Below are 23935 nucleotides of genomic sequence, written 5' to 3'. Positions count from 1 at the left end.
TTCATTAATAAAAATACTAAAGGACTAAACAAAACAAAGGTTACAATTGTGAAAAATGTATATCAAAATTTTTTAAATTCTCAAGTCTTATGTAAAATATGCAGCTAAAGAACTTTGGCAGAATTCGACAAAATCTAGTATAATTACACTCGCATGCTAAGGTGTTTTCTCAAAGATTAATTTAAGCAAATACATAAATTGAAGGAAAATAAACAGTATAGTTTTCCAAATACCATACCATAATTGGCCACTGCTTTTCCACCTTTTCTTCTTATTTCTTCAACCACCTTATCAGCTGCTAAGGAGCCTTTACCAACTCCCTTGAAGTCCCCTCCTAAATCATTCACTGTAAAATACAATAACAAGCAAACAATAATTAACTTCTACACGTTAAAACATAAATTAGCAATGAATTTTTTTTTTTTTTTGTCTTTTTCCTTTTTATCGGTACCAGGGATCGAACTCACGACTGCCTGCTTGCAAGGCAGGCACTTATGCCGCTGAGCTAAATCCCCAGCCCCAGCAATGAAATTCTTATTACTAGTTTGTTTCTTCAGTCATCTGTCCAATTCCCTCCTATATTCCCAACTTCACTACATATTCCGTAAGATAAGTATTTCCAAATCATATTTATTTATCATAAACAGTAAATATAATTAAATATAGGTTCATGTCATGAAAATTTTAACTTGCCAATGTTTTTCCTCTTTGGAAAAAAAGGTAGTTCAACTCATTTTTTAGAAAAAAGAAAACAATATGAAAATCTCTTCAAGATTAGATACACAGCAAGACAATGTAATGGTCTGGGAGCTAAAGCAGAACAGTGACTACAAGGAAGAGGAGTGAGATGAAAGAAGAGTTTTGATATGCTCAACGCATGCTGTGTGTACAGAACTATCACCTGAATCCATTAATATGGGCATTAATATTAATTTTTAAAAATTCAAAACAAAATGATACAGCAGTTCCACTTCAGTGTTTTTTAATCCAAAAGAATAGAAATCAGAAGGAAAAAGAATTGAAAAGCTCTTCAAATATTCAAGAGACATTAGCACTTCAACATTCACTGTCGTACTATTCACTATAGCTAAGGTATAGAAAGAAAATGTCCCACTAAAAGGTGAATGAAAAAGAAGATAACCTTGAAGACATGCTAAGTGAAACAAGACAGTCAACAAAAAGACAAACACTACACAGTATCATTCATAGGGAGGATCTAAAATGGTCCATATGTACAGGATCAGAGATAGAATGGTAGTTGCTAAGATCTGAGAGGTCAGAAATAGGGAATTGCTAAGTAATGGGTATACAGATTCAATTATGCAAGATGAGTAAGTTAAAGAGATCTGCTACACAACATTGTGCCTATACTGGTATTGTATCATAAATTAAAAATCTGTTATAAGGATAGATCTTACATTGCATTCGTACTATAAGAAAATTTTAAAAGACGTTATTAGCACACGTTGTAAAATATCTTCTCCACGTGAAGAAAGCCTTGTTTATAGAAAAGTAACACATACACATTCATGACTTTAAACTACCAGGCAGAAAACAACACTTGAAATTTTCATAAAATACATTTTCGTGGAGAACTAAAGAAATAAAAATCATTTATCAAGAGAGGTCAAAATTACATACAGCTAAGTGTTCAGGAACTAAATCATGCCTCAATCTATGTTTAATCACACATGTCTCTTCACATTTAATTATATGGATATTAAGATGAACTGTACATTTACTATTTTTAAGAAAATCTATTGTGGGGCACAGAAGTGTTTACATAGCAAGTACGGAGTTTGTCCTAGTGTATTCTAGCGTGGTGATTCTAGTGTAGTGAAAGTGAAGTGCTTCACAACAAAGTAATACACAGACTTAAGCATAAACTATGTATCAAGGCCAATATATCGGAGAAAAAGGGAAGTTAATTACATAATAATTCAAGACAGTGCTCTCTTCAGCAGCACATATACTAAAAAAACTCAAGACAAAATATGCAAAAACTCATGAAAAATATTTGTATCAATGCCAAATAACTAGGACAAAGCAACACTTAAGAAAAATACTGGAAACAAATAATTTGCATACTGAAGTGGTCATTTTTGTTTACTATACAGATTCTGAGGATTATAACAATTACTAATCAATAAATAAGGCAATATATACTAACATTTCAATATTCATGATTACAACTGGAGAAAAAACAAGATTTATTTCCTGAAGAAAATATTTCAAGGGTTTTTTCTGGCTGGTTGCTTTTTAATTGAAATGAGGGGACAAAGTAGGATTCGGTGATTCAGAAGGTAAAGATGATACAAAGAGAAAAAAATAAAATACTCAGCCACACACTTAAAGCCTAAGGAAACAGGCTTTTCAAAAATGTAGAATGGGATATATTTTTCCTAAAACTGTATTAACAGCCTTATTAAAAATAAAAATTCTGCAAAGATACAAAATAACATTTTGTGAGTGACTTATGTTTTCCTTCAAGAGATTAAAATAGTTGATTCTCAAAAGACTAAATTACTATTAACTGTTCACTTTCAGGCAATTATTGTATTAAAATGACAGGAAACAACCAGATTTTTTAAAAATCAAGGTTTTAAAACATTTAACTAGTAGTCTCTTATGATTTTGTATATAAGCACAGGAAATTTCAAAATCCAATTGACAGATATACTCTTCAAGAGAAAAATTGCTCAATTTTGTAATAGAATACTACCCCCAAGTGGAAATTTTACAAACTGCAACCCAAAAGGCAAGCAATGAAGCCTGGATAAATAATGTTGAGGACAACAGTGTGTAAACAGTATCAGAATGGACTTACTCAAAACAAGCTTCTGCATTCAGACAGTACTAAATTAACCTCTGACCCATTCAATCATCCTATCATTCAACTATCACTAGAGCTATAAATCACAGGGATTAATATTAGAAAAACACCAGTTTCCAGCTCAAGGGCTTAGATATCAAAATGCTAAAAAGAATTTTTGCGGTTAAGAAAACTATTGCTCAGAGGGAAAAAATGACTGAGACAGAGAAAAGGAGAAAACAAAGGGGAAAAAAAGATACAAATTTGGGTATATATACATAAGATAGCTAAGATGATTATACTACTAATTTTATTAGTCTTGGAAAAGACCAGCTAATACTATTTTATCAATTTTGCATGTCTATATCTAAGCAATTCTTTTGATGTTATAGCTAAGCAACTCTTTTGATGTTATAACAATATGCAATATAACAACCATTGTTAAATTCCTATCATCTTGTTTTGAAAGCCTATATTTTTGTTTTGAGTTTTTTGTTATTATTTGTCTCTTGCTTTTCCTCCCACTTTAAAATCAAAAAAATTTGCAGTTATGGAAAATACATTCACATCATGTAACACTGTTATCAATTCAACGTATGACTAAAATTATAGTAGTAATAATAATAATGGTACCACCAACTTATACTAATAGGTGCTTACTTCACATTTTCAGTGAACCACTAGGAACACTGATGCATGTAATCTTTATACAGCTGTTTAAAGAAACTGGCAGGATCAACTGTTCCTACTTGCACAGGAGAGAAAGGTTTAGAAAAGGTTGGATCCTAACCCCAGGCTCCTAGAATATATGAAATGGCAAAATTTAGACTACCACCCAGACCTAATACAGTAACATTCTGTTCCTGTAATGCTACAGTTACCTTTTTCCTAATCTTAAATCTTAAAAAGAACATAATCATTCCTGTTCAGAAAAATAAAATCACATTTGGGGGGAAGATATAGAGAAAAATATAAACCAGTTACCCCATGTAAATAGGTAATACATGTTAAACTGATAGCTAAGAAAAAAAATCTTTTCAGCTGACATTAAAGTATCCCAAAGTGTAATATATTTGGAAATTCTCCATATAAATTCCAACCTCATAATTAAGTAGTAAGTTTTTAAATATTTTTTAATTTGCCCTCTATTTCTGCCATTTTAAATAAAATAGTAGCATGGATAGACTATTAAATACTATAGAAGCTTTTTCCTAAAATCTGTCCCAAAGTTGCATTAAATAAAACTATATTCGAAATGTAGTGATCCAGGGAATCCCAAAATACATGAGTTCTATCAAAGTTTTCTGTAAGTAGATAAGTGGATATCTAAACAAGAACAAGTTGTTGCACATGGAAAACCTGAAAAGAGGCCCATACTACTGAGAAAGCCTGTTTCCCCACATTACAGCATTTTTCAGTAAGACAAATATCTATATTTGTAAGCTATAGCTCAATGATTTGTTTCTTTGAGCACTAATAAAGTAAAATTTTATTTTCACAGGTATATTGTCCATTTATATTTCTGGTTTTCCTGTTTATCTTCTGTTCTATCTGGGGTTTGTCCTTCTGAAAATGTGTAACTGTCCTTTATATATAAAGATATGCACACTGCTTTTCAGTGGTTTATTACATAAATCAGATTAAGTATTCTGACTCAATGCGATGCAGTTTTTTATTCTGAGAAGGGAGTTTTCTTGCTCTGTCCTTCATGCCAGCATGTTCTGATACTGGCTCTGAATATTATATATTAAGAAATATGCTTTGGGGGCTGGGGATTTAGCTCAGCGGCATAAGCGCCTTCCTTGCAAGTGTGCAGTCGTGAGTTTGACCCCTGGTACAGATAAAAACGAAAAAGACAAAAAAAAAGGAAGAAATATGCTTTGGATATCCTGATATCACGACGACTAAACTAGCTAAAAGGATATAACTTATCTTTGCACAAAAAATGCATACCAAGCCCAGTATCATCACCCTAAAACTGTCTCCGTTCTCAGCGTCACTCTTGTACTGATAAGACTTCTTCCAGTCACTCTTTCTGCACTCCTGAAAGGCAGGTGCCTTGAGACATCCTGTCTCACCACCAATTTCATTAGGACACTTAAAGATGCAGATGGAGTCCCCACTCCGAATCCAGCACAACATAGGTGCTTAGGGCTGGCCAAGCTTTCCAGGATTATAGGTGATGGAAAGCACGCCCAGGTAGTGTCCATCATTTCTGGCTTCATCTCCACCTGGCTGAAGGTCTTGCCACTGCAGACGCCACCATGCTGCCCACCACCTCAGGCAGCAAGACCATGCCTGAAGGTGTGTCTTCACCACCTCTGGCTGCTCCAAAGGTGGTGCCTTCTTTTTTGACCTTGCACAGGCGCTTCAGCAGTGAGTGCTGCTTTTGCTGGCAGCCACGGTTCAGCTGCTGCCACTTCCATACCCTGTAAAGCTGCATCAGCAGTTCGTGGGACATGTCCAGCAGCTGGTCGAGGTCCACAACGCGGTTAAGTAAACTTGCGGAAGGTTCATTTCTTCTTCTGCTCCACTTCCACCACCTTGCCAGGTCTTCAGACTTCAATTTGGTGTTTCTGAGTCTTGCTATGTATCCCAGGCTGGCTTTGAATTTTCATCCTTCTGCGTCAGCCTCCAGAGTGCCGGGTTTACAGGCATGCAACACCATATTACCAGCTACATATCAGCTCTTACCCACCAAGAGAAATGTTGTAATACTTTACATCTGAAGAATGCTTTATAATTACCTATACATATTAATTTTTCATAAACATCTATCCAAAGATCTGGCTCCAACTAAACTATATCTTTACCAATGACAAATCAGAAACTATTTTTTATTATCAAAGTAAAATGGTGCTTCCAATTCTACAAAATCAGAAAAACTTTCATCCGTAGCTATTATGTGATACCTTTATACTGAATAATCCAAGAAGTATCTATGAGGATGAGAGAGGCAACATTACATTATGAATGTATTTATTTGTTCGAGATTGAAACTATGTAAACTCAAAAAGAAATTTTTTTACTCTCACACCTAGCTAACTCTCTTCTAAAGATACCTGTCGTTAACCACTTCTTGAAATGTAACCATCTATTTCTATTTCCTATCCCTAACACATGAAGATAGTTCCAATAGTTTCCTATAGCAAAAAATACTAAGATGCATTTCAAGGATGGGTATGTAAAATAGTAAAGCATTTGCCTAGCATGTTTGAGGTCCTGGGTTCAATACTCAATATTATCCATCCCTCAAAAAATAAACATCTCATTGGGGGAAAGGTGTTAACTCCATTGTAGAGTATATGCTTAGTATACATGCCCAAGGCTACAGATTCAACCCCTTGCACCAAAAACCAAAACTCAAAACAGAAACTCCTTTAATTGATGACAGAGCTGTGGTACCAATGGAAATTCTTTCTACCTGTATTATCATCCTATTTTAACTGATTCTGGAAAGTTATTTTTTTTAATACATGTGCAATAATACTATTACAGAAGAGAAAATTTAACAAGATGTCACATCAGAGAAAGACAGACATACTGGAGGCATAAGCTACTCCTAAGTAGTTGAGGCCTTGTCTGGTTTACCCTTAACCTATTTAACAGCTAACGAAATGAAAACTTGGGTTGTCATACTGTTTTTACTCTTTGGTAGAAAGATAACAATCATCTTGACTACAAATGAATCTTTCCCAGAATGATCATAAATGTATCTAAATATCTGATGGACTCCAAAATGTGGCAAGAGTTTAGAAAGCAACACCTTGCATTAGGTCCTTTTATCCACTGTTCTTGGTGTAACAAAATACCACAGACACTATGAGATTTTATAAACAATAAAAGTTATTTACAAAAGTTACAGTTCTGGCATCGGTCCACGAAAATGTAAAACTCAACACTGCCAGCCATTACATAACTGTAGCACAGAAAAAAGTCATATCAATCTCGCTTCATAGACTGGAGTGTCCAAAGACTGTTTGGTGAAGGCTGCTCTCCACTTCCTAGGTACAGCCTGGTTGCTACAAGCTCAGAGCAGACAAATGCTGTCATCACAAACTGTAGAATGGAAAGAAAGGCAAGAGGATGCTGCAACTGTGATCCTTTTATGAGGGTGCAAATGCCTTCTACAGGTTACACCTCTTAATATCACAACATGACTTTTGGAAGAACTCTTGCAAGCCCTTTGCTCTCATCTCTCTCTTTTGTTCCTTTCACTGACCTCATCCAGTCACAAGCCCCTTCTTGGAGCCCCTGAAACACACATCAGCTCCTCCTCAGCTGTTCTGCCAGGAAGGAACTCAGGCTCAGGACTCCTAGGTGCATTCCTCCACTTCCTGCAGGTCTTTCCTCAAGACTGCCTCCAGCATCTTCCAACCTGGTCATTCTAACTTTTTGATAGCACTCTATTATATTTTTTAAAACACATATTTCATTGCCTGTCTCTCCACTGCCCCCTTTAGAAGATCCATAAAAGCAGAGACTTCAGCGGCATAAGCGCCTGCCTTGCAAGCAGGCAGTCGTGAGTTTGATCCCCGGTACCAATAAAAAGGAAAAAGACCAAAAAAAAAAAAAAAAAAAGCAGAGACTTTGTTTAATTTCCACTGTAATCTCCCAGCATCCAGAACAATGCTTGCCACGTAACAGTCACTCAAGAAATACTCTTAGGACTTTTGGGATGAATAAATGAATCCAACTGATGCTGTGTCTGGGTACTAAGTTTTTTTAAAATAGGCATTAAAAGTGATAAATAGCAAACAGATATTCTAAAGCAATTCAAAGGTTTCCCCCATGACCTGTGTTGGTGACTGTCATGAAGGCATTTAGAGATCTGCGTGTGGCATATGTGGCTCATTCCTTTTAAGCTGGGTCCTGTGAATCTTCTTCTGCTCTTTCTCCTTGTGTTATGTAAGTTTAAGATAATCAACCACCACACTTTATGATTACTAAGCAAAACACTGTGCTTATACTTACAGAGAATACACTGGTGCCTAGAGCAGCCCTTTCTCTTTACGCATCAAAGGGAGAAACATGTTTTAACCAAGGGGACTAGAGAGGCCCCTGAGGGAACAAGACCTCAGGTTCACCCACGAGTTCATCAGTGTCCTTAAGCACAGTGCCCAGCATATAAGAAGCAGCAATAATTCCTTCCCGTTCCCTTTGCAAGTCTCTAATTTTTATGTAACTTGATGGATAGGAAAAAAGCTACAAACACAAAGGTCACAGAATGAGGCAGCAGAGTCAGGATCTGAACTCTAAATTCTAAGAAAACTTAGAAGCTATTCCCTGCTGACATTCGGCATTCAGCTGGCAGCTTACACGGTGGTTACAAACACAGGCTCTGGCAACAGTCCATGAGAACCCAAGCCTGGACACAGTCAGCTATTCTGTAACTGCAACCCAGAAAAAAGTCCTGTCAATCTTATTTCACAGGCTCACAACTTAATTTACCCCAAGCTGTTACTTCACTTCAAGAGTAACAACTTTCTGCCTTTCTTACAAAGCAGATGTTCTTGCTGCAATATTTTACTCTGCTTTGTGTTCTTGCCCACAAGATAAAACTACTAAAATAACTGGGTGTGGCCCACCTTACAAGAAAACCTCAAGACTATTCAATTTTCAGTATTCACATCAAATACTGCAAACCATTCCTGAAAGATGTATTTTATGCAAAACCAAGTGTCACTCTTTACCCCATAATGCTTTATATTATGGAATATAAAACGCAGTATTCATATTAACATGAAATTTAAAAGTAAATGATGCTATTAACTCTGAGCTTAGCCATACAAAAACTTGAAGAGCCAACAGGCAGATCTATTGTTATGTTCTCTCTGCTGACCAATAACAGTAATGCCCTTCAGCTGGGATCTTGAAATTGGAATAACAGTCACAGACCATTAAAAGCTGAATGGTTAATATTAGAATCAGGTGTGGTAGCACGAAACTGCCTGTAATCCCGATCCTGAAGGCTGAGGCAAGAGGACTACAACTTTGAGACCAACATAGACAACTTCTTAAGATCTTGCCTCAAAATAAAAAGTAAAAAGGCATGAAGATAGAGCTTTGTTCAAAGGCCATAAGTTCGATCTCCCATAAAGGGAAAAACCAAACGGACTAAAGTAGAAAGTAGTGGAGATTAGGGAGAACACATGCCGTGGTGGCCTACAAAATTCAGATGTAAAACTCAGACTGAAAATGAACAGGACACAACTATATAAAGTTCTGCAGGTTCCACTTCAGCTGAGCAGGGTAGCAAACGCTGTAATATCAGCTAACCAGGAAGCTGAAGCAAGAGGATGGCAAGCCTGGCCATCTAAGTGAGACCCTGTCTCAAAATAAAATTAAAAGATTTGAGGATACAGCTGAGTGGTGAGCACCTTTAGGCTTAATTCCTGACACCATTTTAAAAAGTTGTAAGTCCTACCCTTCAACACCAAATTAAACCTTGGTCTTCAGCCAAATTTAGAAAATTTCTTTTTCTGTGTCCTTGGACTTTTGGGGAGGATTCTCTGTAATAACATCTTTATCACAAGATAATCAGAGAATAAACAGACACTTTGTCCCTGTACATTTCCATCTGAATTTAGCAAATCAAATATAAAGAAAATCTGGTACACACAAATATACATGGCTGTGAAAATTTGTATGACACAAACTTTAAACTTTTTCTTTACCTTTATTCAAAACAAAACAAAAAACAGAAATGTATTACAAAATGTTCAAACAAGATCCCTGTACTTACAAAAACCGAGTAGAAAGGATATGATAAAATTTATAAGGTAAAAATATGAATAACTAAATAAAATTGAGATAAATAACAGTAACAATATACATCTATGGGCCTCCAACATGAACTGTTCTTGGGAAAATCTGTGTGGACACACAGCTTATCTTTATGAAAGGCACACAGAGACTTTGGATGGTATTTCAAGATCACAGCTGCTCTTTGCTGATCCCACTGACTTCTTACGGTGAGGACAAATTCTGACACTAGAATACTGGAATAGGGACAATGTAGAAGCTGACTGGATCAGCAAAGAGTGGCTGTGATCTTAAAGACCAGATTTTTCATCCAGTATTTTACAGCTGACTCCTCCACTGGAACATTACAACTCATATAAGTCAGCAGGCTGTCTCCATGCTACCCACAGAGGAAGTCATGAACAAAATAGATTGTTCACACACCATGGAGGACCACTGTGCCTGAAAGGATAAATGGAGTCATCTGTAGGAAAATGGATGCACCTTGAAACTAGAATGTTCTGTGAAATAAATCACACACACATAAGATTAAATATTGCATAAGTTTACTCGTATTTGAAAAACCTAAAATATACATAAACAGCAAAATAAAAGGGACAACAGGAAATGAGACAGATTTTCACAAAGGGGAAGGGAACCGAGAAATGAGGGCAGGGGACAAGATTAAAAGGGAGGAAATAGGAGATGCTATATATGCATGCCAAGTCTCTCCTAGGAACATGATCATCACGTACTACAGATATACATGATTTTAATTGAAAAATTTTTGCCGAAAGAGATAAGAAGCCTATCCTTTTGATTTCCTGACTCCAAATTTTCAATTCTCAAAATTTCTTACATTTACCAATGAATTTACAGATTCTTTGATTCTGCATCAGAGATAAGCATTATATCTCCAGAATGGATAGCTCACATCACTAAAGTCAAGAATTTCCTTTTATATAATGAATGTTTGCTTTTCTTTATCAAATCTATAATTAGTAGTTCTGAAGAAAAAAATTCTGCCAGCCTTAAGGGGGATGAAAAAAATGTGCTAACAAAAGTAAAAATTGATGTGAAATTAAACTTTGACATTTCAAAGAAAGACAAAAGTAGCTCTCAAAAATTGTATTTTAGTTAGCTGCTGATTAAGAAGAAAAATATGCTAAGTGTGGTGGCACATGCCTGTGACACCAGCACTTGGAAGGCTAAGGCAGGAGGATTCCCAGGAACTCAAAGTAAACTGTGCTACATAGCGAATTCAAGGTCAGCCTAAACTACATAGTGAGTCTGTCTTTTAACAAAACAAAACAAACAAAACATACCAACTTACCAATAACTGATGCTCCTCTTTCTGCAAAAGCCAGGGCATAAGCTCGGCCCAATCCTAAAAAAAAAGTTAAACAAAATGTCAACATAATTATTTTGGCCCACCTGACTCAATCAACCATTTTAAACTAATAGGTGAGCAATTACGTACAGTATAATAGTAGTCCTCACTGTTGCTCTCACTTCTACTTCATCTCCTAGAGATTATAGTTTAAAACAACATTTTTCCCACCCATTCTATTATTTCCTACCATTCTACCTTTGTACAACATCAGATATGAACAGCGTTCTACCAGAGTTCCACAAAACTCAGTGAAAATGAGGCACAAACCTTCTTACTGTAATTCTGCCTATTGTAGGTAAACTGATTTTTCTTGAAGCTGCCTAGGTATTTAAAAATAGTAGGAGTGACTTATTGATCCAACTTCTTAAACCTTAGAGGGCAGCTTTCACACCTTATTTACTTGACATTCTGTGACCAGCTAGGCTATGAGTGCCGATGACAAGCTCACAGTACACCAGATCCTCTACCAACATTCCATAAGGCCTTCCAGGAGGACTAAAGCACAACTGCCTGTATTAATTTCCTGTTCAAATAACTACTGAATTGTGTATCCCACCCTGAATCTTCACTATACAATTACCCAGTACAAAAAATTAATTTACTCAAAATATGAAATATAAAAATACATACTCAAAAAGGTACATGTACACATATATATAACTTTTTTTTTTTTTTTGGTTTTCTTAGTGTTTGGGGGTGGGGGGGGTTGGTACCAGGGGTCCAACTCATGACCTCACACTTGCCAGGCAGGCACTCATGCCACTGAGCTAAACCCATGGCCCCAACTTTTATGTTTTATATGCTGTAATTTAGAATATCTCTGGAAGAATACACGACACTGGCAGAATAGTTACTTCAGCGAATACAACTAATTGGCTAGCTGCCAGGGTAAAAGACTTATTTTTGTATTGTTTTAAAATGCGTACACTTTTTAAAATTTAACTGATAAATTTCACTGACCTGCACTAATTTTTGTTTTTATTGATAATTTCAATCATTTGATAAGTATACAAATAACAGCCAGAAGGATAACAAGTTCAAGTCCTACCTGGGAAACTGAGCAAGACTGTCTCAAAAACATACAACTGGCTGCAGATACAGCTCAGAGGTAGACAACCTGCCTAGCATGTGCAAGGCCCTGGGTTCAATTCCCAACACTGGAGAAAAAATAATAGAGATAAATTATCACTAAGATCATTACTAGGATCCTCCCTCACCCCAAAATACAAAGCTTCTCAAAACTAGAAGGTATCACTGAATAATTTTACTATTTCATCTACTGTGAAAGGATCAAACAGAACTCTCCAAATTTATGAATGCTAAGGTCATAATTATCTAGTCTACAACTCATTAACTATTCTCCATGTCAATCTAAGAGACTGCAATCAGCATTTATTAACGAGAGAATACAAAATTTTACAGTGCACTTAATCTACTTTACACTGGGTCATGAACTTATTTTGAATACAGATAAAATTACTTGTGTGGGCATACATATGTGTGTGCACATGTGTGTGTACCTGGCCCTAATATTAAACATACATGTCAGTCACTGTCAAAAGAAGTTAAAACACTGAGAACATCACACCATTTCCTCAAAAGCAAAATGCAAACAAAATGCTTTCTCAAAAACATCACTGAAGTGAATGCAGCTGAGTATAAAATACTTCGCCATTGATGAATAGTCAACTTTCTGACAGGCAGCCCAAGGACTCGTTTTATCAGTTGGGTTGTGAAAACAGGTCAGCTGGCAAAATTCCACTCTTGGTGACTTTTAAGATGTAATTCAAATTCGTGCATGGAGGCGCTCTTAGGCACAGCACAAAAAGTCAGGACCCTGCACCTGGAAGTTAAGAAGGTCACACAGCGGTGGGAAAGCAGTGTAAACCTCACTGCGAGCACATATGCGGGAATGAGTGGTTTAACGCTTCGTCCTTTAGAAACGGGATTATAACAACTCTCCACTTGGGTTCTCTTGAAACACGAGAAGTTCTGGCAACTTTCCCACTGGCTGGCCTACTTCAGAGACGTCTCAGCTCTCCAGGTGCTCACCTTGCCACCCCTGCGCTCAGTTTATTCCTCAATCCTCTCCGTCGATCCTTCCTGTCCTCCTCCACCATCCTCCCTCTCAGTTCTCCCCCTCCGTCTTTTCTCTCTGTCCCCCTCCTCCTCCATTTCCCTTCTCCTCCATTCCCCTCCTCCTCGTCCTTCCCTTCCATCCCCCTCCTCCTGCGTCCTCTTCTGTCCTCCTCCTCCTCGCTCGACCCCGCTCCACCCGGCCCCACGCCCGTGACCAGCGCCCCAGAACCTGCGCACTCGAAGGCAGTCCCGGAGGAGGGGCCCTGGACCCCAGTACCCGCGGCCCGCGGCAGGGGAGGCGACTGGCAGAGGCGCCGGCCCGCAGGAGCTCGGGCTCAGAGCTTCGCGTCCGGCACCGCGGCAGGGCCCGGCAGGCAGGCAGCCCGGGAGGGAGGGTCGCCCGGGGCCTCCGCACCCCTACCGGACCTCGCCCGGCGCCTCTGGCTCCCCTGTCTCTGGGTCCGACGGCCCGGCGCCCTCCTCGGGGCACTCGGCCCGCGCCCACCCGCGGCTCACCTCCCCCCGCGCCGGTGACCAGCACGACGCGCCCGTCGAACCTCAGCGGCGAGCCCATGGCTGCACCGCCGTCGCCCGTCGCCCTCTCACAACCTCAGCCGGCCTAAGGCTACTGCTGCCAGGGGGCGGGGCAGGGCGGGGCGCGGCAGAGTCCCGCGGGCTGCCGGGAGGAAAACGGCGCCCTGTTCCCAAGTGTGCCGGCGCGGAGCGCTTGGAACCCTGGGAAACGTAGTCCGACGTCCATCTAGCTTCCTTGAACTCAGCCTTGAAGGGCCTTCCGGCTGCTGCAGAAGTAGGAGCTGTGCAGCAGATGGTTGACTCGGCATCTACTCTCGCCCATTCTCCTGTGGTTTTGTCATTCACTCAACAGCGGTTTACAGGGCTTGGGCATAGGCCTAGCGAAGTAGCACACCCCAGTCCTTGAGGGTTTTCAGATATGCCCTCTAAGAATTAAAATCTCGGCAGTGTCCTAAAAACTGCAGAATGTAATCCCTGCGTGAAAATCACGTGGGAACCATCCCAGTGTAGTCCTACACCCCACCACTGACCTCCGGAAACAGAATCACAGGGCGCAAAAACAAGAAACGTTAATAGGTGTTCCTCAAAGCATTCATTGATTCATTCACTCAACATCTACTGAGCATCTACTAAGTTTCAGACACAAGTTTACAGGTGATCATAAGGTCATTGCTACTCCAGGTCAGATGGTAAATTTCTCGTGATGGTACACCCCATTAAGACTTTGTGACACAGGACTATAAACACTGTGCAGAAAACATGGAGAAAAAAGGGATCAAGAGATGGGGTAGGGAAGGAAAGGAAAGGGGATGAAAACAGGAATTAGGATGTATTGTGTACATGTGCCATCTGTCCACAAGGAATATAACACTGTACTACAAACATGGACCAGTAAATTTTAAAAAATACTGTGACAAATGTGTGGAAATATAATTGATGGTGAAAAATAAATTTACACGAATCTCTTTGAAGGGAAGAAAAAAAATTACAAAGGAAGGGAAGCAAAACTGCCTAAAAAATTGAGTCCTATTTAAAAAAAAAAAATGGGCATTTTAGCCAGGAAAACACCAGCTAGGTTTGGGGAAGAAGAATATGAAGCCATGCAACTAAGCAGAGCTAAAAAGTTCATGTTTAAATATTCAAATTTCATGCAGAAAAGTTTTGAACAGGATTACATCAAAAGATAATCAGAACATATTTATATCTTGGAAAGATCATTTTGCCCCTTTATGGAGGGATGGATTAGATTTGGCAAGAATAGAGCAACAAGAAAAAAAACCTTGGAGGAAATTTTGAAGGGCAAAAGTGGGAGAAAAATCTTACAATATATTTGGAAATGAAGTTAATAGATCTTTTAATTAATTAGTTGTTGATGTTAGGGAGGAACAACTTTAAAAAACACGTTTCTGGCTTGAAAATCTAGGATATGAAAAACAATAATAAAAAAAGAAATGGGTTATGGCAGACTATTCACCAAAATAAGAAACGATGATAAAAGAGCAACTTTTGCAGGGAAACTTCAGACAAACTGTGTGAGACAATGCAGTGAAGCCCGTGGCTGCAGCGACCAACCAGACATGGTTCTGAGCTCTAGAAGTATGGTTTTCATGTCCAGCAACATGAGAGAAATATCTGTGTAACTAGCCTAACCCTCCAAAGTGCAACACTTTCGCTGACAGCTGTACTTTGAACGAGAACTTTGTTCTGTTACCTATTTGTGCACATCTGCCTTTCACCTTTGCCTGAATCTCAGGGAGACAATCTCAGAGGGCACTGAACTCAGAGATAAAGGATTAGGGTGTAGTTCAATGGTAAAGCTCTTACCTAGCGTGTGTGTGATCCTGGGTCAACTCCCAGCAAACTGAAAGAAAAAAAGGAACAGGAGAGAGAGAAAAAAAGAAAAGGAAAGCAAGCAGGAAAGGAAAACAGGGAAAAAAAAGAGAAAGAAGCATGAGAGGAAAGAAGACAGAAGGAAAAGAAAGGAAAGAAAGCGCTTGATAATTTCCCAAACAGAGACAATTTCAATTATCACTGTGACAACATTCCTTGGGCTTTAATCCTTATGTAGTAGAATCAACCTGAAGTAACCTGATATTAATTAACTAATCAGTAATTTTCCTATTGTCTTGCCTCCTATTCCTCCTTGCAGGGAAAGCAATTTTGAAATGAACAACCTGCTTTTCCTTTTGTTTCTGCTTTCTTCAAGAAAAGCAAAAAAACCAGCCTTCTTTACTGGAACCATCAGAGCACTTATTTTATTGACCAAAGTATTACTCAGTTGTGAAATAAAAACAAACCCCAAATGAGCTGATTAAGAAGGAATAAGAGGAAATATCAGGGAGGATATTTTGTGAAATATTTAGAAATGAGGAGAGTAAATCTTTGTGAGGAATGGGAGGTGGATGTTTCTTTAAAATCAACTTCATTTGCTTGGACCATCAGAATAGTTTATTCTATAGAGTGAAGTTTTTGCCTAATTCTGGAATAGAAAACCAACTCAATGAAGATGGTTAAGAGCTAGGTGCACTGTAACAGGGTCTCCAACCAATAGGACAAGGACCTAAAAGTGATGGCCCATTTCACCTTTCACTCACAGGAACAAACTTGCCTCTCAAGTCATGAGAATTTCTCTGGAGCTACAAAAAAAGCCAGGACTGAGATAATGGTGTGTCAGCCCCCAGCCCCTCACAGCACCCTTTCCTTTAATAAGCCTGTCTGAGCCCCTTCTTCAAACCTATTCCCCTTTCAGTTCTTCAAACTGAAGACCTTTTCCTATCTTCTTTTACTTTCCTTCATTAGGGAACTGGCTTGATCCTTATCAGAGCTGTGTCTCTGTTATCTCTGTTATCTCTGTTATCTCTTCCAACTAAAGCTCTTTCCTCTAAATTTGTACTGAATGCTTTAGTTTTAATTTCATAATCACAAAGGCAAGACTCAGGCTGCTTGCTAACACCTGAAGAAAACAAGCAGCTCATACCCCCTGTACCCACTGTCCTAATCTCTCTCCACCCCTCTCCCAGGAATGATTGTTTTTATCTTCCCTGCGCGCTGGACCTCCTCCTAAGTGTGTTCCCTTTGCTTTGCTCCTATGGATGCCTTCCTCCCAAGAGGTCCCTGATGTAGGAGAGACAGTAGCTTTACAGCTTAGCCTGAGTGATGTATGGAAAGCTGAGAAAGCATGAAGGGATATTACAGTGAAGCCACATTCTTTTTCTTTGTTGCTGCTCAGTTCAGCCAATTTCCTATTATTGGGAAATTCCCTATCTACTCTGAAAATAACAGAAACACATGATCCCACCCTTCCTTATGTCAGGCATAGGCTGTAATCTAAATTCCTCCTAAGGCACTGCAGTGAAAACCAGTAATTGGACAGAGTAAATGCCAAACTATGAAGAATCCATTCTGGTGATAAGTTGGTGGAAGCAGCGACAGCACAGGTTCTAGAGAATGATTCAAGCTGGTCCTCTCAGAGTTTGAGGGGCAGCATTTAGTGTCCCGCTGAAAGGATATCTAAGGTGGCTTGATGAGACTTATTATGTGGCATGATTTGGGCTCTTCTGGGTTTTAGAGACTCAGAGCCTGACTCTCCTTGAGATTCTGTCACTCACCTTTTGTCTACTGAAAAATTCTCTCATAATTAATTCTTGCTTATAAATAAGAACCCAGAGTGATACAGTTATGTACAAAGCACTGTCCTTGCCAAAATGACCATGGTTGAAACCACATTTTTGGTGCTGATTTGAAACAGATGCTGTGCCCACCCTTCCTCCACTCCTGCATTTTCAGAGTCTCCGAAGGGTCCTAACCACAGCCAAGGGTGCTTTTTCCTATGAACAGGTTTATCCAGGCACAAAGGAACCTTGATTGATTGTCTTTATCAGAAATGAACCATGAGCTCTAGTATAAAAGAGGTTACACTTGATACATGAAAAAATACCAGCAGCTAATATAAAGCACGGCAGGAAGATTCATACTAAGACTCAAGCACTATCTTCTCTCATATTTCTGCTTATCTTTTGACAAGAAACACTAAGGGCCCTTTTGTTCCAGACTATCTTTAAGAATGTTCATTTATTAACAATATAACGAATAGGAAAACATAGATAACATTTCTCTGTAGAACCAAAATCAGGCTTGTGAACTATCCCCTAAAAATACAATAAGTCCCTGACTTATGAACATGGTAGATGGGAACAAATCACAGAACCAGCTCATGTGTGTGCCAGACACTGTCGCAGCTGTGCTGCTGTGAGCACCCTGTGTGGTGTGATGATGCACAGCATTGGAGGCTCAGCAGGAGCCCAGGCTGTGCAGAAGCAAGAGGAGACATAGCAGTGATGAGAAGGAGACAGCATGGAAGTGCAAGCCAAGATACACTGTCTATTTGTGTCAGAGGTATAAGACACCGTTGGCCAGATTTACTGATTTACGAACATTCTCTGGGAAGGAGCGCATTCATAACTCAGCCTCTCTTTAAAGCAAAAGTCACACTCAGACCCTTCACAATTCTTTTTTTTTTTCCTAAGACAGGGTCTTGCTCTAGAGTCCAGGCTAGCCTTGAACTCATGATTCTCCTGCCTCAGCCTCTGAGTGCCATGACATCCAATTTCCTTCACAATTCTTGGCAAATCCACCTTGAAAAAAAAGTAAATAGCATATTGTGTAAAGAAAAGACTCAGAGTCACCAGTCCACCACAGTCTAAATGAGCATCCGTATTGAGGCTCCTGTTTTTAATTTGATCCACATGTGGGTAATCTTGCTAGGACTACAGCTCTCAAGATCTTGGTAGTTTATCTAATACCCCTCTTTGCCGTGCTTTCTCCACAGGAAGTATGGAATTGAAATTTAGAAAATTTCTTACAAATAATAATATAGACAAATAATGCCTTAAATTGATGAACCTGTCATAGTCCACCTTTTAAGATACATCAAGAAATATCTTGCATTTTTCCCACTTATTTTTAGTTTCTGCGCCCTCAATCTAGTAGTGAAGCTTACCCATTCAAGGTCTCAGATGCTGATCTAGGCCACAGCCCTGGACTATCCTGACAAATTCACCCACCTTTCTCTAATTGAACAAACAGTTCAACTGTTCTTCACATGTAGGCACTAACTCATTTCTTACTGTCTTCTGACAGGTTTTTTTAGAGCCTAGCCAGTGAACCTCAACATCCCAAAATGGAGGGCACATAATCTCCAATAAGTAGGGACTTCAGCCCCTTCAGGCAGAAATAACTGCATGAAGACCAAGATGTCCATATTCTCAGCATCACATAAAGCACTGTGAACACTTACATCTCTCGAGGGGAAATGAGACAGGAGGGTAGGATGTGGCAATTGGCTGGGCAAGTAGGTGTGATCCAGCAATCACAGAGATTCAGAACACACAAAGAGAAACCAGTTCCTAAGCCCTGCAACCTGGACCAATCAGATGCCCATTTAAACTGTGGTGAATGGGTGACTCTGTGTATCTGAACCTGGAGCAGTACTGGAGTCTTGCTTTTTGAAGAGGAGCCTCAGATCTTTACAAGACTAGCTTTGTTCTTTTGGGTGATCTTTTTTGTCAGGCATTTTAGATGGGACTGGCATTATCCTAGAAAGGTGAATCCAGCTATCTATTTCTGCCACCTTTATTGCAGTGGCAGTGGCAAGGAAAGAAGGCCCTCCCACTATGGTTTTGATTGGTGTATAGGAGTCCCTTTTTTACAAATTTTAATTTTGATCCCCATGGTAGAACCCTGCCAGGAGCTGGCAGGACTTTGTTCCCGTATAATTGGATGGGCTATTGTACTTGACCAAAACCAGTAAGAGTCTTGTGGGCTCCTGGTCCACTATATCAGTAGGTATAAAAGGCCTCCCACATAATATGTCAAATGGACTCATACTTAGCCCAGTTTGGGAGATATGTTGAATCCTCATGAGGGATACTGGCAATAATTGGAGCCAAGACTCTCTTGGCAAAGTTTTTCCACAGTTTGCTGTATGGTCTTTGTCTTAGTTACTTTTTTACTCATCACTGATACAAAATACCTGAAGCCCAAAGTTGGGAAAGGAAAGGTCTATTTCTTACAGTTTTTGGAGGTTTCAGTCCATACTCAGTTGGCTCTAAGACAGTGTGGCATGGCGGGGCCGCAGTTCATGGCAGCTACAAACAGCAAGGCAGAAACCAGCAAAGAGAAAAAGCGAGACACACCTTCTTCCTGCCATTACATTACATCCTGGCTGCACCCCTAGGCCAGTGTAACACTCACACCCCAATCCAAGAACTAGACAATGGGTTCATCATAAATGCACAATACAAAGGGATGAGGTCTGAGGGCCACCAACATAAACCATGACAGTCTTGTTGGCCCTTTCAATCGCTCTGAAGGACTGAGGTATCCATGCAGATTGGAGATGGTACTTTATTCCTAAAGTCTTTTCCACTTCCTGAATTATTTGAGAGGTTAAAGAATGCCTACTTTCCAAACTGGGAGATGAGCTTTTTGAAGAGCACCGTAGTTTTTTTATGAAGAGGTAGTGAAGGCCTCGATTCAGCCTGTAAAGGTATCGATTAGGACCACTATTTGTTTAAATCCCCCACATGGTGGCATTGAGATAATGTCTACGTTTCCACAAGGACAAGTATTTCCTCTAGACAGGTCCCATAGGTGGCCTGGTCTTGCCAGGGTTTTCAAAGAAAGAGTGGTCGAGACTTCCAGGGGAACATGGTGAATAGATAACAGCAGCTACGGAGGCTCTCTGAGATAGCCAGCTTAGATTCCAGGAATGGTGCAGTGTGGGGAGTCCCAAGCAGGGGGAGATATACCCTGCCGACACAGGAATGAACTAAGCTGAGAGAAACCAAATGGAAATGCAATCCTGGTGCTACAACTAGAACAGCTAAGTCTCAGTGTCACCACAGGAACCCACACTTCTGGAAACTACAGCCTGAATTTCCTGCTGCCGCTGCTGCATCTGAATTGGCATGGCAGGGATAGAGACGGGAAAACTCTGAGAGTGGGAATTGGCAAACTGAATTGAAAGCAGAGCTAGTGGGGAGCCCTGCATCGACCTGCATTAAGTGAGAGGAACGGGGACCCTTCCTTAGACTCGAAACTCCAACAGAGGACATTCTGAGTCCAGGCAGACTAACCGGAACAGGACGCTGCAGTGACTTCAGTCACATATTCCCCTCTCAAGCAGGATTGGTGGGGAGTGCTTGACCTGGGTGACACTACAGACTGAGACCCAGTAGGCTAGCCCAAACCAGGTCCCTGTGCCTGGCAGTGCACCCTAATGCAGTGAAGCCTTCAGCAGGTTGACTGACCTGGAGGGGCGGGCCCAGCATAGGCTGCCCCAGTCTGTGTCTCCCTAGTGCACTGCAGTGGGTGGGACCACCTAGCCAGTGTGATTCAAACAAACTATAATCTACAAAGAAAGAAATTGGGCCTCCTATATACATATGGGAAGAGAGAGCAACAAGAAAGGGTCTTCAGTCCCCAATCCTGAGAACACTGATCCAGGAAAGGTAAATGCAAAGAAGAATGAGGACAGAAAACATGCAATATCAGGCACAGCACCAATAGACATAAAGCAACATCTCCAGGACCTTAGGGACGGGTTCGAAAGTGAAGTATTTAACCAAATTAAGCAAGATGTAAGTAGAATAGAAAGAAATGCTAAGCATCTCCCAAGAAAAAACAGATGGTAGAATGGAAGAACAGAAAAAAGGGGAGAATTGTTTGATGGAGAAAATAGAGAAAACGTAGAATACATGAAACAGGTTCAAAGAGATTACCAGGAAACTAAAAACTGTATCGAAAGCTGGCATAACAGCTTGGAAGAAACTAAGGATAGATTATCTGAACTGGAGGGCAGATTTGTAATGTGGGAGCATGAAGTGAAAACTTCTTAAAAATAACAAGGAAACAAGTAGTAACAATACAAAGGCTAGAAGATGATAAGAGGATCTATAACTTAATTAAGAATGTAAAGGAAGAAGCAGGGATACAAACAAATGAACTGCAAAGGCTATTCACAGAAATAATCAAGGAGAACTTCCCTAATATGGGAAAAGGTAAAGATACTCAGATCTATGAGGCACACAGGACCCCAGCCACCTACAACCCAAACAGAACTACACCCAGGCATATAATAATCAAAATTCAAGAAATCCATTATAGAATATTAAAAGCTGTCAGAGACAAGAAACAGACCACTTAAAAGGGAACACCCATCAGAATTACAGCAGACTTCTTGGCACAAACCAAATCACGAAAAGCATGGGGCAAAATAATTCAAGCTTTGAAAGATAACAACCTCCAGCCAAGATTGATATATCCTGCACAACTGTCCCTAGAAATTAATGGAGAAACAAGGTGCTTCCAGGATAAAGAGGAACTAGGGGAATTCGCAACCACCAATTCAACTCTATAGAGAATACCACAGGACATTCTAAAAGAGAAAAATACCAAGATTCCAGAAACAATGGCAGAGAGGCCACAATGAATGGAGCAGAAAGCAAAATGAAGAAGACAAACTGATAACTAATGACAGAAAACCGCTCAACAGAAATGAGGCAGAAAAGGTTGGATGATATAAACAGCTATTTTGGAGAAAACAAAACATCGTAATAGCTAGTGCTGATTCAATATCATCTTGTTTTGAAGTCCCATCAAGCTTTTGTTCTTCTATCTCCATCAGTCTTAACAGGTTGTATCTTACTGGATTTTATTATATGTTATAATATAAACAAAAATTTTTATAGACAAGGATATAATACAGAAACCATTGTTCATTTGCTGTTAGTTGGTTTTAAATACCCTGTAAAACTGTCATTCTCTTGAATGGTTTTACATTGTCTTGGTATGCTTGATGCTACAGTATACGAAGTTATACTCAAAGATTCCAAGGAAAGAGACACCATGGTAACTACTTTTATGTCAGGATATCTTGTGGTGAAACACTATTTTGCTTAAATGGTTATATTCTGATCTGTGCTGTTTTGTTGTTAGGTCCTCTTTTATCTCAATCTCCTTTTTTATTATTTTTTTATTTTTATCTTTTTAATTAAGGGAAAAATAAATAAATAATAGCAGGATATATTCTAGTAATCCACTTTGATTTCCTATTAACTTGATTTGAAACCCTGTATTGCTCTCACCATCTTGTTTTGGCTGATTTTACTCTATTCTGTTTCGCTTGATAGTATCAAGTTTGACAGTATAGGCAACAGTGAAGACAATAAGATTCACTATGATGCCCAGTTGGGTTTGACTATAATCTTCTTTTGAAGTCCTGTAATGTCTCCAATGTTTTGATTTTATTGGTTTTGTTCTTTCCTATTTTGTTCAGTTTTATTATAACTCAGGATATAGGCAATTTTTTTTAAGATAGCAAGAGGCATTATGGTAAACATTGTTGATCACCTTGTATTCTGTTTTTACGTTATGTACTATGTCCATCCTTTTGATTTGACTGACTCTGTTTTGTTATGTCACATTTGGTTTTATTCTCTTCCAAAAAAAAAAAAGTAATAAGAACTGTGGAAGTAATAAAACCCATAATTTGTAATTGTTATTGTAAAAAAAGAGAGGAAAAGAAAGTGCTCTAAAGGATATAACTGCATGTATATTTAAGCTTATAAGATAGATAACCTTTTTTTTTTAATTTTTTTTTTAAATTTTATTTAAGGAGAAAAGAAAAAAAGCAGAGAAAGGGTACAAGTTATACAGATTTGCAGAAAAAAAATGAACAGTAGGAAATTACTAGTTAATGGATTACATATTGTCATCTTAGAAATAATTGTTCAAGTCACAAAATTAAAGCTTGTAAAGTGGACATTCCATCAATGATACTGCAAACAGTTCTGTTCAATGATCCAATAAAACTCTGTGATATCATTTTCTATCTTATACACTTAAATATACATGCAGTTATATAGTACAGAGCACTTTCTTTTCCTCTCTTTTGTACAATGACTATTACACATTTTGGGTTTCATTGCTCCCATGGTTCTTATTACTTTTTTGGAAGAGAGTAAAACCAAATGTGACATAACAGAACAGAGTCGGTCAAGTCAAAAGGGTGGACATAATAGATAATGTGAAAACATAATACAAGGTGATCAACAATGGTTACCATAATGCCTCCCGCTATCTCTAATAGAATTGCCTATATTGTTAGTTACAATACAATTGAACAAAACTGTAAAGAATAAAACCGACAAAACCAAAACATTGGAGACATTGTAGGTCTTCAAAAATAGATAAAAGTCAATGAGAATGGGCGTCATAATGAATCTCATTATCTTCACAGCTGATGCCTAAATTTTCGAACCTGATACTATCCAGCAAAACAGAATGGGGGAACATCAGTTAAAAACCAGATG

The 23935-nt window shown here is 39.0% G+C and overlaps 1 protein-coding gene and 1 pseudogene across 1 annotated transcript in view; both read right to left on the bottom strand.

Annotated features, from left to right (window-relative positions):
• Hsd17b4 (hydroxysteroid 17-beta dehydrogenase 4) overlaps positions 1-13658 on the bottom strand; it is a 90570-nt gene extending 76912 nt beyond the window's left edge. Inside the window, 3 exon segments of the mRNA NM_001173100.1 lie at positions 239-346; positions 10890-10943; positions 13545-13658. Of these exon segments, the coding sequence (NP_001166571.1) occupies positions 239-346; positions 10890-10943; positions 13545-13602 (220 nt within the window). The 5' untranslated portion in view covers positions 13603-13658.
• On the bottom strand, positions 369-10883 carry LOC134471646 (small ribosomal subunit protein uS19-like; annotated as a pseudogene).
• Positions 13659-23935: the final 10277 nt, after the last annotated feature.

Source organism: Cavia porcellus, unplaced genomic scaffold, assembly GCF_034190915.1.
Source record: "Cavia porcellus strain 051 isolate PalLab524CR breed Dunkin Hartley unplaced genomic scaffold, mCavPor4.1 scaffold_19, whole genome shotgun sequence".
Lineage (NCBI taxonomy): Eukaryota > Metazoa > Chordata > Mammalia > Rodentia > Caviidae > Cavia > Cavia porcellus.
The sequence above is the reverse complement of the archived record's forward strand: the minus strand, read 5'-3'. Positions and strand labels throughout refer to the sequence as shown.